At 41.1% G+C, this 17,518-nt stretch overlaps 1 protein-coding gene across 1 annotated transcript; it reads right to left on the reverse strand.

Annotated features, from left to right (window-relative positions):
• Positions 1-2,580: 2,580 nt before the first annotated feature.
• Positions 2,581-17,198, reverse strand: LOC124041842 (E3 ubiquitin-protein ligase rnf152-B-like). Its single transcript, XM_046359907.1, has 3 exons — positions 17,073-17,198; positions 6,791-7,384; positions 2,581-2,825 (listed from the first exon to the last, which is right to left on the reverse strand). The coding sequence occupies exons 2-3, from the start codon at positions 7,179-7,181 to the stop codon at positions 2,722-2,724; spliced, it is 495 nt and encodes a 164-aa protein (XP_046215863.1). The 5' UTR covers positions 7,182-7,384; positions 17,073-17,198; the 3' UTR covers positions 2,581-2,721.
• Between the last annotated feature and the right edge of the window lie 320 nt (positions 17,199-17,518).

The raw sequence follows: 17,518 nt of genomic DNA on the forward strand, positions 1-17,518 counted from the left end.
GCATAATTTCCTACGGACGTGAAGCGAGGCGACCATCTCTGTCGGCACCATCTTGCTAGTAAGTAAATATATTTTGAAATGATCAAAAACAATGTATTTTTAGCTCGCTTGCTGCAGAAACTAACTCAAATTAGCTGCTCATGTAATATTTGCTACAGTAGTTAGCTAGCTATGCAGTATGTAAAGTTAGCTAATTGAATTAAATATCACCAGCTTGCTAACTTCATATTAGTTAGCCATCTTGATGTATTTATTGTTGAACTAAATGCATTTGATGCTAGGTAGTAAGCTAGCTAAAACCCATGGAAGAGGGTGAAAGGATTAGCTAGCAGTTCCAGCTGTCAGAGAAGGGAGAGTAGGCTCCTCAGGATAGAGCATGTACATTTGTGGGAGGACATTATGAAAATATTCTCCAGTTCCTGTCCCTAGGTGAGAAAAACTGAAGACAGAGATATATAGCAACATAATATTCAGGGCCGTCTAATTGTAGTATAATGCAGCCTGTCCTGTGTCTGCAGATGAAGAGGTCCCAATGACTTTCCCAAGAGATTATATGTAAACAAAAAAATACAGTTTAAAAGTCACACACAAATGTATAAACCTATTACAGCTGGAGCAGGCCAACCCTGCTGGGTGTGCACAATTCTGTTCCAGACCAGCATTAACACTCCTGATTCAATGTATCAAAGCTAATTAGTTAATCATCAAGTGTGCTATTGCTGGGCTGGAACAGAAGTCTGCTCACCCAGTAGATCATGGATCAGTGGAGTGAGGTTGGCCACCTCTGGTATTGACATTTTTTTGTTCCCCTGAAATTATGCTTTAGTAGTAATAGCCTACTTGTTACTAAAATGTCTAACCTCTACATATTAGTTAGCGTACTCGTACACTTTGAAATTATATGTTGATTCTTTGAAGTTGTGTTTAACCTGAACTATTATTCAAGATTAACTAGTGTTGGTGTTGATTAATCACAGATCACAATCCTGCAATAAAGAGGGGAAGGGAATCTGTCTCTAATTTGTCTGTTTCTGTGTTGCATTTTCAAATTAACATAACTTTTTTGTTCAGTCAAAAGCTCTCCAATTTGTTTTGAATGTCACAATTTTCAGGTAATCAGCGATGTGAACCCATTTCACAGATGATAATGGCATTCAACACCAATTCAACCATAGGCCTTCAGCAATGGTACCCCCCAGCACACATTTTTGTTGTAGCCCCGGACAAACACACTGGAGTCAACTCAGAGAGCCTGATGATTAGTTGACAAGTTAAATCGGGTGTGTTCGTCCGGGGCTACAATAAATGGTACTGTTGGGGGTACTAGGGGACCGGAGTTGGGAACCACTGCCCTACAGTACGATGGCATTAACCTTATGGGAATTTGCAATGCACCACTTGACATTTTGCATCTGAAGTAGAGAATAGGTTAACTCGCACATTTTTCAGATACATGTTCTCAATATAAAAACAATACCAGTAGATAATGTATGAGGCTAATCATTATACTAGATTTGGTACATGCCTTGTGCTGACATGAAATTGTTTAGTGCAAATCCAACCCTTGTAATCTAGGTGGTGAAATGTCAAAGCAAGAAATGATGGGATCCTTCTCTTCAAACATACAACTACTACCACCAAGTTCAATGCCAGATACTTTTCTCCCAGAAGGTCTGAGTGGCACTTGGTGGTGCCACTGTGATAATGAAGATTGTTTGCCTAAGACTACCACGGCAATTACATTGTCTACGCGGAATGTGATTAAATTGTAAAATAAAGACAAAAGTTGGGCTATAAGAAATGCTTTTTATTCAATGGGGCTAGGCAAAGAAGAGATAGCAAAATAATTTCATTTCACCCATACAATAATATATTATTTAAGTACAGCATGTTTACAATACAAACGATAGTCTTTTACAAGTTCCAAATTACACACACACACTTTGAGGGGGCAGTTTAGTCATGACGACAAGGTGAAGGTGCCCTCTACATATCTGACACAACAGAATCATTCAGATTTTCCAAAGCACAGCATATGACAACCATCTCAGATAACTGAGGGATGTCTCCTGTTGGGGAATAATCAGAATTGGTTGGTAACATTGGTAAGATGTTTTATATTCATCATATGTTTGTAAGTTACTTCTCATCAAGAATGTTATTTTTGTATAATACTGTGGCAGGGATGCAGTATCTGTTCTATGTCAAGACTAAGTTGCATGGGCCGCAGAGAGGGGAGAGGTCAAGGTGTCATCATGTGTAAACATATCTTTTGCCCCACTGTGTCTGTGTGCCAGTCACTCCCTACTTTTCCCATCGGGGAGAGGAGGATGGCAGTGTCTGGAATCATTCTATGCTCCCCGTGAGCTTGTCCAGGATTGGTTGTATTTAGAATTGGTTGTATCTAAATGACAATTTGATATATGCCTGTTGATATGGAGGATTGGTTTATAGTTCTGGGTTTGAGTAAGGAGACAAAGCTGAACGATATATTATGTCTATGCTGTCTGACTATGTGTGTTCTTTGCTATTAAAGGATCTCAGTTGCAATGTAGATGGGGCTCTCAGAGAATTCATTGATAGACACTGAATTGATCTGAGAGTCACAGGGGTGTGATAGAGCTCATATAATTAAAGATGGACTTTGATAACTAACTCTGACTTGTGTTGTGGTTTGCGCTCATGATTTGGTAAATAGAGGACATTTCCACGACACTCCTTTCATATTTGGAACATGATCAAGATGAAGGAGAAACTGATGTTGCTCCTCTTCACAGTGGGAATCCAGTTGACATGGGTGTCTTGATAGAGGTCAGCTGGGAAACCTACAGTACATAAACAAATGAGAAGCACGCCTGATGTTAGAAAATCACTTATTCAGGTCACATATACAATCAGGGCTCTTAAGTATTTGGTTGTTTTTAATGGGTGTTTTAATGTCTTATGGATATCATTTATTGTTGGACTGGATCAACCAAGTCAACAAATTAGGTTGTCACATCCCATTGTGGCTTTTGTCATATGCTGTAATGGCCATACATTTTCCCTCCTCTTATGAATAAACTTATCAAATTATCATTGGGTTATTACCATTGGAGTTTTGTGGGAAAATAATGTCCTCCAGGATATACAGAAGTGGTCAAATGACACAGATCCTAAGCTACAGGACTGTTTTGCTAGCACACGGACTGGAATATATTCTGGGATTCTTCCGATGGCATTGAGGAGTACACTACATCGGTCACTGGCTTCATCAATAAGTGCATCGATGACGTCGTCCCCACATTAACCGTACGTACATACCCCAACCAGAAGCCATGGAAGACAGGCAACAACCGCACTGAGCTAAAAGGGTAGAGCTTCCGCTTCAAGGAGCGGGACTCTAACCCGGACGCTTATAAGCAATCCCGCTATGCCCTCCGACAAAACCATTAAACAGGCAAAATGTCAATACAGGACTAAGATTGAATCGTACTACACCAGCGCCAACGCTCGTCAGATGTGGCAGGGCTTGCAAACTATTAGTCTACAAAGGGAAGCACAGCCTCGAGCTGCGCAGTGACACGAGCCTGCCAGAAGAGCGAAGTAACTTCTATGCTCGCTTCGAGGCAATCGACACTGAAGCATGCATGAGAGCATCAGCTGTTCCAGATGACTGTGTGATCACGCTCTCCGTAGCCGATGCGAGTAAAACCTTTAAAACAGGTCAACATTCACAAGGCCACAGGGCCTGATGGATTACCAGCAGGTGTACTCCAAGCATGCACTGACCAACTGGCAAGTGTCTTCACTGACATTTTCAACCTGTCCCTGACAGAGTCTGTAATACCAACATGTTTCAAGCAGACCACCATAGTCCCTGTGCCCAAGAACACCAAGGTAACCTGCCTAAATTACTACCGACCCGTAGCACTCACATCTGTAGCCATGAAGTGCTTTGAAAGGCTGGTCATGGCTCACATAAACACCATTATCACAGAAACCCTAGAGCCACTCCAATTTGTATACCACCCCAACAGATCCACATATGATGCAATCTATATTGCACTCCACACTGCCCTTTCCACTTGGACAAAAATAACACCTACTGTACATGATAATGCTGTGCATTGACTACAGCTCAGCGTTCAACACCATAGTGCCCTCAAAAGGTCATCACTAAGCTAAGGACCATGGGACTGAACACATTCCTCCTTAACAGAGTCCTGGAATTCCTGATGGGCCACTCCAGGTGGTGAGGGTAGGTAACAACACATCTGCCACGCTGATCCTCAACACGGGGGCCCCTCAGGAATATGTGCTCATTCGCCTCCTGTACTCCCTGTTCACCCATGACTGCATGGCCAAGCACAACGCAACGCCATCATTAAGTTTGCGATGACACAACAGTGGTAGGCCTAATCACGGACAATGATGAGACAGCCTATAGGGAGGTCAGAGACCTGGTAGTGTGGTGCCAGGATAACTACCTCTCCCTCAACGTGATCAAGACAATGGAGACGATTGTGAATTACAGGAAAAGGAGGCCCGAGCACGCCCCCATTCTCATCAACCAGGCTGTAGTGGAGCAGGTTGAGAGTTAAGTTCCTTGGTGTCCACGTCATCAACAAACGATCATGGTCCAAACACACCAAGACAGTCAGTAGACTGAAAAAGTTTGGCATGGGTCCTCAGATCCTCAAAAAGTTCTACAGCTGCACCAGAGAGCATCCTGACTGGTTGCATCACTGCCTGGTATGGCAACTGCTCGGCCTCCGACCCCAAGGCACTACAGAGGGTAGTGCTACGGCCCAGTACATCACTGGGACCAAGCTTCCTGCCATCCAGGACCTCTATAACAGGCGGTGTCAGAGGAATGCACTAAAAATTGCCAAAGACTCCAGCCACCCTAGTCATAGACTGTTCTCTCTGCTACCGCATGGCAAGCAGTACCGGAGTGCCAAATTGACGTCCAAAAGACTTCTTAACAGCTTCTACACCCAAGCCATAAGACTCCTGAACAGCTAATCAAATGACTAAAGAAACTAATTGCATTGCCCCCCCCTCCCATTTTTACAATGCTGCTACTTATTATCGATGCATAGTCACTTTACCTCTACCTACATGTACATATTACCTTGACTAACCTGTGCCCCCGCACATTGACTCTGTACCGGTAGCCCCTGTATATAGTCTTATTTTATTGTTGATCTTTCATATACACACACATACAGTATATATATATATATTTTTTTTTTTACTTGTTTAGTTAATACTTTAACACTTATTTTTCTTAAATACTGCATTGTTGGTTAAGGGCTTTTAAGTAAGCATTTCACTGTAAGGCAACCTGTTGTATTCGGCACGTGACAAATAAAATTTGATTCAATTTTTTATATGGATGTCATATTGTACAATTTGCGTCTCCCCTTTTCAAGGGATCCAGCTGTGGTCAAATTAATGTAATATTTGACATTTCATGGCAGATTAGGAGAATTTACACAGCAGGTTAGGAGAATTAGGTTAAGGTTCAGAAAAAAAGTTGTTGCATTTTAGCTAAACCTTCTACATTAATTTGACAAAAGCGACCTAGATTACATGGTTTCTTTCAAGACGGGGTCGTTTTTATTGATCTGTTATCAATGTCAGTAGAGCATTATTTAAAAAAGATTCTGCTAATGTCTCCACTCCCCAGTCCTATAAAGTGTAGTATAATTGCATTAAATGTTTGACAAAAGCCATATTTTTCAGTGCAACGGAAAGAAACGTCTCTGATATAGCCTATGCCACTATGTGCTTATTAATAGCATAAATCATCACTATCCAATCTATTCATCACATTAGGAATAGTAGGCTTACATTAGTCAGCAACTGCAATGCCAGAGGCATGTTATAAAAGGGGCATTTTTAATGGTAAAAAAAAAAGTGCTTCCCCAAAACTTGAAACCCAAGCGACACATGCTTGTGACTAGACTACAAGCTATCCAGCCTAGCTAATTTTGGCTAACACATGGTTAGCAAAACAGTGAAACTAAACTTGAAATCGATCAGACTTGACTTACCAGTGATGAAATGATTAGATTAAACCCTGTATTGACAGCGGTCTGGATTCAGGTCTTGATGGGCAAAAATGTTTTTGCTTTTCTGACAGTTCTTCCATCTTAAAAATATTAATTTAGAGCCTTGATTGTGTGGGACCTAAAGATTAAAATGTCACTAAAAAAGTCAAATAGCATCATCTGTAGGTGAAAAGGAAGACTTGAAGAAATACAAATCACAGACCTCTAAAAATGGGTCAGTTTTATGTTTTTCATATGAATTAACACAAGTAAGCCTTTCGCTACACCCGCAATAACATCTGCTAAATGTGTATGTGACAATAACATTTGTGCTTTCTGGGTGAATCACAACAGAGAAGCATAATGGTGATTTGTTTAATTTTTTAACTTTCTATTGCACAAAGACAAGAGAAATAATTTGGAAAAAAATAAATAAATAATGATTCAATATATCTGAACACATTTGAAATACAAAGTATGGCAACCATTTCAGTATGGCAGTACTATTCATGGTTAAGAAATAACCTGAATGTTGGCATTGTGACAATGTCCTGTAATTTTGGGGAGTGAGATATAAAGATCCCAAATAGCTTATTATTATCATCATCAAGTCTTTCAGCCACAGGATATCATGGTGAACCGTTCTGAGTTGCAGGTCATGCTGTGCAGTATAATGTACACAAGTAAGAGTAGGACAAATCCCACAACAGCCACTAAGCAGAACCTGGTTCCAAATGCGCTCTTACAACTACCTTCCTCCCCTTCCCTCATTCCATGTTCCTCCTCCATCCCTGTAGCCCTCTCATGGTGTTCTACTGGAAGGTAGGTGTTACACGGCAGCCGCATGAAGACAGGTGTGTATGGGACAGAGATGATGGCCATAGTGTCCGGGTCATCTAGGAGTTGGGAGACAGAGACCCCTGGGGGCAAAGTGGTGACACAGCGACACCAGGGGCAGCGCAGCTCACTCTGGCTCATCCTCATCTGGGTCAAGCACACTGAGCAGCAGGTGTGCTGGCAGTCCAGGAGCTTGGGCCTACGCCACAAACTGTAATAGTTGAAACAGATCTGACATTCTAACATGGAGTCTTGTTGTGAGATCTGACAATCTAGAATGGACTCTTGTTGTGAGAGAGATTCCATTATGATGAGTTTGGTCTGTTGTGTCAATGACAGTCACAAGATGTCAAACCACAAACAGTCTGTGGTTCCCGTGGTATGAATATGCAGATTAGGGAACTCTTAGAGATTTACAGATGTTTCTGCTCTTGACGTCTCTCCTCCTCTCTTCTTTACAGATGTTGTGTCACAGTACTTAGTTTAATCCAAGTCTGGCTCCATCAACCCTATTAGAGAGAAGACATTTGTCAAGTCAGTGTGTGATTCGGTAATCCTCATTAAAATAACTCATACTGAAAAAGCAAAAAGACTACTTGGTCATGTCCAGCCCACTGAGCTCTCTGTGTGTGTCCGCTTCAAGACCCTGTGACTAAGAATAAAGCACAATAAGCCTATTTTGTCATTAACCAAAACAGGAAAAGAAACTAAGCAAATGAGCAAACCTGTTTCTGATCTGGACTGGCAAGAATGTTGACCACTAGATCTTTATCACTCAGCAGCCCCATGGCAAAGTTCCTGCATGACATTGTTGCACATTTCTTAAAGCGGCATTTTGTAACTTTTTTCTGCTCCAGTAAGTCGCTAGTGTTCATCCAATGTAAAGCAAAAGTAATAATATTACGCCTCTGGCCTGCCTGACAACAATTTTCCCTGTCGGGTCAGATTTTCCCAACATATTCTGTGCTGTGGATAATGAGTGACGTGTTTCCGTAGCTTAGGGATATTCTAACTGGTAGGGGTATGATAGCTAGCAAGCTGAGCCCATGTCTAGACTTGGCGAGCAGAGATAGCCATCTTACAGACATGGCAGATGTGAGGGGCCAACGACCTAACGCAGCAGCAGCTACTCCTCTATATACGCCAAAGAAACAGAGAACTTTGGAGAGCAGACAGGCGAAAACGGAAAGCAATAAAGCACAGGCCAAGACGAGAGTAAACCTCGGATCTGCATTCACACTTTTTCTCTACCGCACCTGATGTCTCTAACCGAATGCTCGGCTATGAAAAGCCAACTGACATTTACTCCCGAGGTGCACCCTCCACAACCACTGTGATTATTAATTATTATTATTAGACCCTCCTGGTCATCTATGAACATCTTAGCCATGTACTGTTATATTCTCCACCCGGCACAGCCAGAAGAAAACTGGCCACCCCTCAGAGCATGGTCCCTCTCTACGTTTCTTCCTAGGTTCCTGCCTTTCTAGGGAGTTTTCCCTAGCTACCGTGCTTCTACAACTGCATTGCTTGCTGTTTGGGGTTTTAGGCTGGGTTTCTGTACAGCACTTTGTGACATCGGCTGAAGTAAATAGGGCTTTATAAATACATTTGATTGAAGGGATTCAAAAACGACAGAGTTTGCATATTTTCTGCTGAAAAGGTACAATATTGCTAACTAGATATAATATATTTCTAGATATAAAGTTAAATGTCAGTTTTTAAATTTAATTCTAAATATTCATGCTAGGGCTCTATTTTAGATTACTTGTTTTTATTATTGTTTTCAAGACACGCATCCATTAGTTCGTATTAGCTAGCTTGATATTGTTAGCTATTGTGGCTAGGTTGTTAGCTGACTGACATTGGTTTGTTTAATTTGATTATAAAATGTGGCTTCAAAAGATGGTTGTTACTAGCCAACTTGTGTATAACGTTACTTGACCTGTTATATTTCTGAAGTCTGGTCTGAAAGTCATGTTGATATTTGTTAGCTCTAGCTAGCTACTTTTCTTCACACTAGTCTACGGGCACAGAATTGACTAGCCATGATTATAAAGCCCAGTTCAGATATGTAAATTGAGACATCACGCAACAGTTTGTTTAATCTGAGCAGTCTAGTTTTAGAACATGATGTCTTTGGTTGGAGTTTCCAAGATTCGAATCGTTAGCCGAAGTCTTACGACAAGACGGATCCATTTAGCCAATCAAAGAACAGTACGCAAACATTCTGTGTTCAGTCAAGCAGCTAGCCAAGCAGAGCGATAGTTAGCTTTTTTGCTGCACATATCTAGTCTAGCTTGCTGATATTTACAATAGTATCCAGCCCCGCAGCGGCCTGTGACTAAAACCAGTTTGTCTCTAAAACCAATACATCACCATCTACTGGCAGTGGTTAATCCCTACCACATACATGTGAACTCCTCCTTTTATTTCCTAGATTCCATTCCTTGCTCCCTTTCCTGCTTTATTTTCCTCCTTCCATTTCATCTCCTCCTTTACTAGCTTCATTTCCTATCTCCTTACCTTTCCTATTTCCTAGGAAGAAGGAAAGGATAAGTTCACATGTAACAGGTAAAATAATACAATTGATGAAACACCAACAAAGTGGCTTAAAAAGGGCGTTGGGCCACCATGAGCCGCCATAACAGCTCCAATGCGCCTTGGCATAGATTCTACAAGTGTATGAAACTCTATTGGAGGGATCCAACACCAACCATCCACAAGAAATTCCATCATTTCGTGTTTTGTTGATGGTGGTGGCACTGCAGAATCTCCCATAAGTATTAAATTGGGTTGAAATCTGATGACTGAGACACATGCCCTTTAAATTCTCTATGCTCCTTTGAGACCCCTTATTTAATAGTCACATGTACAGGGTTGCAGGTGTGATTGCAAGGTACAGTGTGAAAATGGTAATAATCGAGCTCCAACATTCAGGACTAACTGAAATAAAATAATGTCCATTGGGGAAGTAGCAGGAGGGGGGAGGGGGTAGCTGACTAGTGTGGGCTATTCAGCAGCCTGATGGTCTGAGGATAGAAACTATTGGCCACGCTTTCAGTTTTTGCCATGATGCTCCTGTACTGCCTACGTCTAAGCGATTGAAGCGGGGAGAACCAGACATGGTTTGGGTGGCTGGGGTCCCTGATAGGATAGGGGAGTGTCCAGCCTGGTTCCACTTGTGGTTCACAATCAGCTCCTGAAATCTCTTCTTCTAGTCTTGGTAACCAAAATAATGGTCAAAGGGGCATTTTTATGCATGATGATAGCACAATGGGATGTTAATTGCTTAATTAACTCCAAAACCACACCTGTGTGGAAGCACCTGCTTTCAATATACTTTTTATCCCTTTATTTTGGCAGTTACCTGTATGTGGTAGGGATTAACCAAAGCCAGTAGATGGCGATAGTATTGGTTTTAAAGACAGGCTAGTTTTAGTCACAGGCTACTGTGGGTCTGCAGCTGGATGCATCGCAATATTTATCTAATGTGTGTATTTCATGACACTCCTTTGCTACAAACTGTCTCAACTGAAAGTCTTGTCTTCAGTTTTGCCAATTTTGCGACTTTGTCACTATATTTTTTAAGGAGGTGTCAGGCCCCTCCAGTGACTTTTATTGGTAAAAGAGGCTAGCGACATCTTGGGGAGTGTTGACACCGAGAGTTTCTATTGTAGTATTTAACCACCTTACAGCACAGGTGCACACACCGGCAGAGAAACACAAGGGATGGGATTGTGATGCGGGAGAGGGGGCGAAAATGCTACATTGGGGACCGCATTTGTGCAACAAAAATCATTGGCAACACTGCTCGTCGTGTTGAGCTGTTGTAGCCTACAACACAACATTCTAAAACTAACTTTGATCTCGTCTGGTCTCATGCCGGCAGTTGAATCTGAATTGGGCTTCATTACTTGATGTTCAAGCTCTTGAAAATATATTTTCAGATATAATTTCACTCATAAAATAAATACATCTAAATCAATGCCTGGCATGCCTGCATTTCCAGCCCCACCATAGGAACAGAATCAGATCAGTAAGCACAGACTTTTAGCAAAGTATTTTTTACCTTGTCTGTTCCATAATTTTGTTTCACCTAGCTGGCCAAGATGAATAATATAACAAATAACAAAGTAGACTTCTTATAATGATATGCATCTATGTAGCTCAGCTGTTTAGGAAAATGAACTATCCAGGATTTACTTTGTGTATTGAGGACATACCATCTCAATTCTAGCCTACTGCACAGATTATGTTATTCCATATTTGAGCAAGCTCAAAAAAGGTATGGTACACATGTATCGAGTACAAAACTAACATTCCATAATAACAATATTAGGTAGGTGCTTACATGTGTCCTATTTCACACATGTACAATTAGAAACAGAAAATCTATCAGATATTGACTGAATGATAGCACGTAATGGTTGCCTCGCTTCACGTTCGCGATGGTCGCCTTGCTTCGCGTTCTTAGGAAACTATGCAGTATTTTGTTTTTTTATGTATTATTTCTTACACTGTTACCCCAGGAAATCTTAAGTCTTATTACATACAGCCGGGAAAAACTATTGAATATAAGAGCAACATCAACTCACCAACATTACGACCAGGAATACGACTTTCCTGAAGCGGATCCTCGGTTTGGACCACCACCCAGGACAATGGATTGGCTCCCAGTAGGCAACCCAAAACAACGACGCCGCAGAAGGGGCAGACGGAGCGGTCTTCTGGTCAGGAGCCCGAGTGTACTACTTGCCAATGTCCAGTCTCTTGAGAACAAGGTAGACGAAATTCGAGCAAGGTTTACCTTCCAGAGAGACATCAGAGATTGTAACATTCTCTTCTTCATGGAAACATGGCTCACTCCGGATATGTTAGAGTCGGTATAGCCACCCGGTTTCTTCATGCATCACGCAGACAGAAACAAACATCTCTCTGGTAAGAAGAAGGGCGGGGGTGTATGCCTTATGATTAACGAGTTGTGGTGTGATCATAACAACATACAGGAACTCAAGTCCTTTTGTTCACCTGACCTAGAATTCCTTACAATCAAATGCCGACCGCATTATCTACCAACAGAATCCTCTTCGATTATAATCACAGCCATGTATATCACCCCCAAGCAGATACCTCGACCGCCCTGAAAGAACTTCATTGGACTAAACTGGAAAACATATATCCTGAGGCTGCATTTATTGTAGCTGGGGATTTTAACAAAGCTAATCTGAAAACAAGGCTCCCTAAATTATCAGCATATCGAATGCGCGACACATTCTGGATCATTGCTACTCTAACTTCCACAACGCATACAAAGCCCTGTAATAAAGCGTGTCACTTTAAACAATGCCACTTTATATAATGTTTACATACCCTACATTACTCATCTCATATGTATATACTGTACTCTATACCATCTACTGAATCTTGCCTATGCCGCTCGGCCATCGCTCATCCATATATTTATATGTACATATTCATTCCTTTACACTTGTGTGTAGTTGTTTTGAAATTGTTAGATTACTTTTTACATAATGCAAGGTCAGAACTAGAAGCACAAGCATTTCACTACACTGGCATTAAAATCTGCTAACCATGTGTATGTGACCAATAAAATTTGATTTTAAAACATTTTACTGCACAGGCAAATAATGTATGAAGGACTTGGGTGGGAATTCAAAATATTTTGGTTTTAAATAAAGGGGGTATTTGCATATTAACAAATGGGTGGAGAAGGTTTGCAACTACCAAAAATGTGCTGTCTAGGCCTACCTGCACTCACCAGCCCGGTTTACACTGCCTCATTAATTACTGTTGTTGTCACATTCTGTGGCAATAGCAGGATGGCCTTGGATTAAAAATCAACATGCTTGGCTTTAGATTACACACATCTATACAAAATTGAAGTTTTTTTGTGAAATCAAACAATATAAGTCATTTTTCGGAAGATGCTTTTATTTCAGCGCATATGACTTGTCAACTTTTAAACTGTATTAAACGATTCCCTGATGAAAGACATTGACCCAATTTCAGCCATTACCGGGGTGTGTTTGACAGAACATTACAAATATCTACATGGTCGCACCATTAAAAGGGAAAAAACGACAGGCACAAGCACGTGTATGAAAGAGTCGCAAGCGTAACATTTAAGCAAGGAACTAGAGCTGGCTGAAAAAGACAGATCTAAGGTAGCTGGGGCATGCATGTTGCTAGTTTAAGTGTACATACAGTATTTTATACGCATGTATGAATTGAAAATTTGTTTTTTTTTCATAGCCCACTCCTCTTGAGAGTGGGGTCACGGCCAGGGATCTGCCATTGACGACAACCCTATAGCAATTAAGGTTTAAGTGCCTTGCTCAAGGGCTCCTTAACAGCTTCTACCCACAAGCCATAAGACTGCTGAACAATTAATCAAATGGCCACCCGGACTATTTACATTGACCCCCCATTTGTTTTTACACTGCTGCTACTCACTGTTTATTATCTACCTACATTTATTTATTAAATATTTTCTTCACTCTATTTCTTGAACTGCATTGTTGGTTAAGGGCTTGTAAGTAAGTCATGTATTTGGCGCATGTGACAAATAAAATTAGATTCGATCAATAGATTTTTCACCTAGTATGAACCAGCGACCTCTCGGTTACTGCTCTTAACCACTAGACTACCTGCCGCTCATTATATTGAATGACTGTAAACATTCATTCTTCATACTGCCTAATAGCCTCCTTTTACAATAAAAAATAAAATACTAACTCCTTTTATCCTAAAACTGAATATTTACCGTGAAAATCAAACGCTGCATATTACACAGGCATCCCAATTCTGATATTTATTTCACGAATTGGCCTTTTGACCAATCACATCAGCTCTTTTCAAGTCAGATCTTTTTCAGAGCTGATCTGATTGGCTGACATCAAAGAGGAAGAAAAATCTTAATTTTTACTTTACTTTTTTCTCCTGCTCTGGCCCTCCATTGATTTAGTCACCATACTTTTGGCCATCCTACAAAGGTAAACACCATAATAACTTAACTGATAATGATAGAGACATGAGTTTTGGACCATTGGCTCTCTTAGAGGATTCAAATATTTTACCCATTGGTCAAAAGATGCGTGTTTGATTGGACACCCTATAAATCATGATGAACTTCACAGGGTGGTGAAAGTCCATGGTGATGAGCTTGATGCTCCTTTGCAATAAATATTGAGGGTCTTATTTTGGTGACATGTTGATCTTTACTTGTGCGCTCTGGCCAACAGCTCGCAGGTACATGCCAAGACCAGAGTAGGGACATTTGCTATTTAACCCATCAGTCTTCGTACCAAAACTAATCGGTAGGGTTGAACATTTAGATTGGTATTCAGGAAGCTGACAACTTAAGCAATTTGTGTGCGCTATGTCATCATGCACTGATTTTTATGGGAACAAGTCAGTTTGGTGCAAACCCTGGTGGGAAAATGCACATATTTTCTTCATGCGGAATTTAGAATATTCGCATGAAAATATTCCGGCGGATTCCGATATGTTAACCGATATATTGTGCATCCCTATATATAAAATGTGTGTTTATTAGGGAGATAAACAAGAATACAAGGTAGTGTGTCTAACCTTATCGAAATAACAAAAGCATAGTGTAAGGGAAGCATTCTTAAAAATTACTGAACTGATAAAGCACTGAACTGATATCACCCAGACAAAGAAAAGAAATAAAAGTAATTACAGAGATACCACCAAATGGAATATCTTTCATAATTGGGATCCAAATGAAGAATAAAGTACAGTGTAGTCATGTAAAGTATTTGGTCCTTAAATTAATGGAATAGTGCAGTGGTGAAATGGTAACAGTTGTGTGTTGTAAGGTGCAGGAGTCTCCATGCGCTATTCAGGCAGGCGCACCAGCGAGATTGTCTGTGGTCTGGGATGTATGGAGACCCTGGGATAGCTCTCTGGTTCTCCATGATGTAAAACATCACTCCAGACAGACAGGAAGCAACCAGCTGTTCTCCTCTTTCTGCAAAAGGACAGCTCTTGCAATTTAGCCTGAAATGATAATTAAAACACCCTAGAGATAACCCCCTTGATAGACGCCCTTCTTCAAAAATCAAAACAGAAAACATTCCATTCTGATATGTTTGAGGCATAAAACACGCTTTTTCTGCTCCACAGACTCACGAAAAATGTAAATAGGACCACTTCTTGTGACTGACCGTTGCCACATTATCCTCCAACGCTTCACAGTTTTTCCTCAAGACGACAAAGGAATTGGCCAGCAAACATTTCATATTTTCCACCACAACCACACTTCTCGTTTGTTGTCTTTTTCACCACTGTAGACCACTCATTCTCACTCTCTGTGCTCTCATCTTCTCCCAGCATGCCGTCAGTATCAAACAGAACATCCATTTCGCCCATCTTTCCTTCCCGCAGACAGCACTTTTGAGCACAGGAGACTACTCTGGAAGCTGGGGTTCATCCATGGTATATTGGCAATCGCAAAATTTAACTCAACTCTTTTAAAATCGCCTCCACATGTGATTAGATTGACGGCTCAAACTTTTGCTAACTCAATCTCCTTCACCCTTATAAGGCACCCCAGGAACTCGGGATCATGATCCCCACCACAATTGAAACACTATTGTCCTGATACATACCGTTCGTCTGCACACACATGAAAGATGGCCAAATCCTACAAATTTTTTACACGGCAATGGTTTGGGAACGAAAATCTTACAGCGTATTTTACACAACCAAGCATCACAGGCAGGTTCTCTTTATATATATAAAAAAACTACAAAGAAAACATCGGGGCCAACAGAATTTCTTCTTTTTCCCCATTCACCCAGCGAGTCAGACGCCAGGCACAAACCATACCAGAATTCCTCTGCAGGTATTCAACCTGAACATCAGTCGTCACCCCTGAGATGACTCCTTCGATGAGCGCTCTGCTCCGGAGTTCAAAGCAAGATACTTCTGTTGTCCGGATTCTTTTGAGGCCCACTGCAATCTTCCTCTGCTCTTCAGAAATAAAATTAATCAGAATAAGACCACACTCCTGGTCACTCTGACAGACTCCACTTTTCCCAGCACATGCTTCACCATTCAACACCTCAAACCAGTCTCCCGCATATGCATTCTTACTCAACAAAACAGATTCCAACAAGAAACGATGAATTATCCAACATAAACATATACTCCACTCCAATTTTAGGCTATTTTCTTTTTGTTCCATTTTTGAACTATTGTCCATTCAGGACATTCATCTTCACCAACACCTGTACACACATTGTTACACATGCACCTTTTGATTCGAACTCGGCATCCACTCTCCCTGCCAAACGAGCGCTGGGGTTTCTGGAAAACGTCGTTCAAATAGACAACGAAAAAACTGCATTAATTGCCAGAGGGGTCTCCAAAAACACCTGTACACACATTGTCACACATGCAATGTAGCTTTAACAAGGAAATCTTATGGGCTTAGTTCAGGTTGAAGTTTAGTTGAAGAAGCAGTCGTGAGTTCCAGAATGCATGTCTACCCCCCCCTCCTCCAAAAAAAGCACATGAAAATAGTTAGTACTGACATACCAACCAAACCAGTTCACCAGCTTCTCTAATTATCCCTCTATCAGCAGTAGGGATACCGTGCTGTGACCTGGTTACCACAGTTACTACAGTGGCCTATCCCAAGTGCTAAAGTTTGCACAAAGAACATTAACTTTAATTAGCCAACTTAGCCTTCTAGGACAAAGTCCGTGGACTTTCCATACGCAAGATACGCAACCAAAATGGTTAAATATGAAGTCTACATTGAAATTCATCTGAAAATGGCTCTGTGAATACCTGGGTGAAGCTGTAATTTGACAGCAAAATATTACATGAAGCCACAAATTAGGCTTTATACTAGTAAAGTTAAAAGGCATGTCTCTAATTTAAAGGTTATGTAAACACTGAATGCCATAAAAAGTAGGCTTATTTTTCAATTGATACAAGCAGTGCTAATGCTGTATTGAATTTTGGCATTCGAGCATGTAGACATAATCGGCTTTGAACTTGAACTGAGGCGAGCATAGAAAACAGGCAACCTTTGAAGGTAGACTACTGAACAAGGTTCGGAATTGCACATGCAAACTGAAACTATACCGCAAACCCACATATCAGTCAGCAACTAAAGAACCGACATGCAGACCGTCTTACCGTACTTTGTGATGCCAGTCCTACAGAACATATGTTCCTTGTTTTGGTGCTGTGATTCTTGTAGTAGCCTGCTTGTTTTGACTAAGTTAAACACACACCCTCGATCTCCTGTTCAGTCAAAACAATGAGAGGATTCTATTATCTGGCCCGGGTTACCCCGGTGGGAGGAGTTTGCTTAGTGGTGAAAAGTGATTGCAAACTCCTCCCACCGGGGTAACCCGGGCCAGATAATATATCGTCGGTGCTTTTGCCAGGTCACGTCATTGGCAATAGGCAGGTGCACCGCAGCTCAGGTTAATATAACTCCCTCATTGTTCTGTCTGAAGTTAGCCGCGCCTACCTACCACATGGTGAGTAAACTACTTCACAACCGTATTTATCAGGATGAGTATTGGATACTTTTTAGATGACAATCTTTATGTAAATATTTAAATTCCTCACTTGGG

Source organism: Oncorhynchus gorbuscha, linkage group LG08, assembly GCF_021184085.1.
Source record: "Oncorhynchus gorbuscha isolate QuinsamMale2020 ecotype Even-year linkage group LG08, OgorEven_v1.0, whole genome shotgun sequence".
Taxonomy (NCBI): domain Eukaryota; kingdom Metazoa; phylum Chordata; class Actinopteri; order Salmoniformes; family Salmonidae; genus Oncorhynchus; species Oncorhynchus gorbuscha.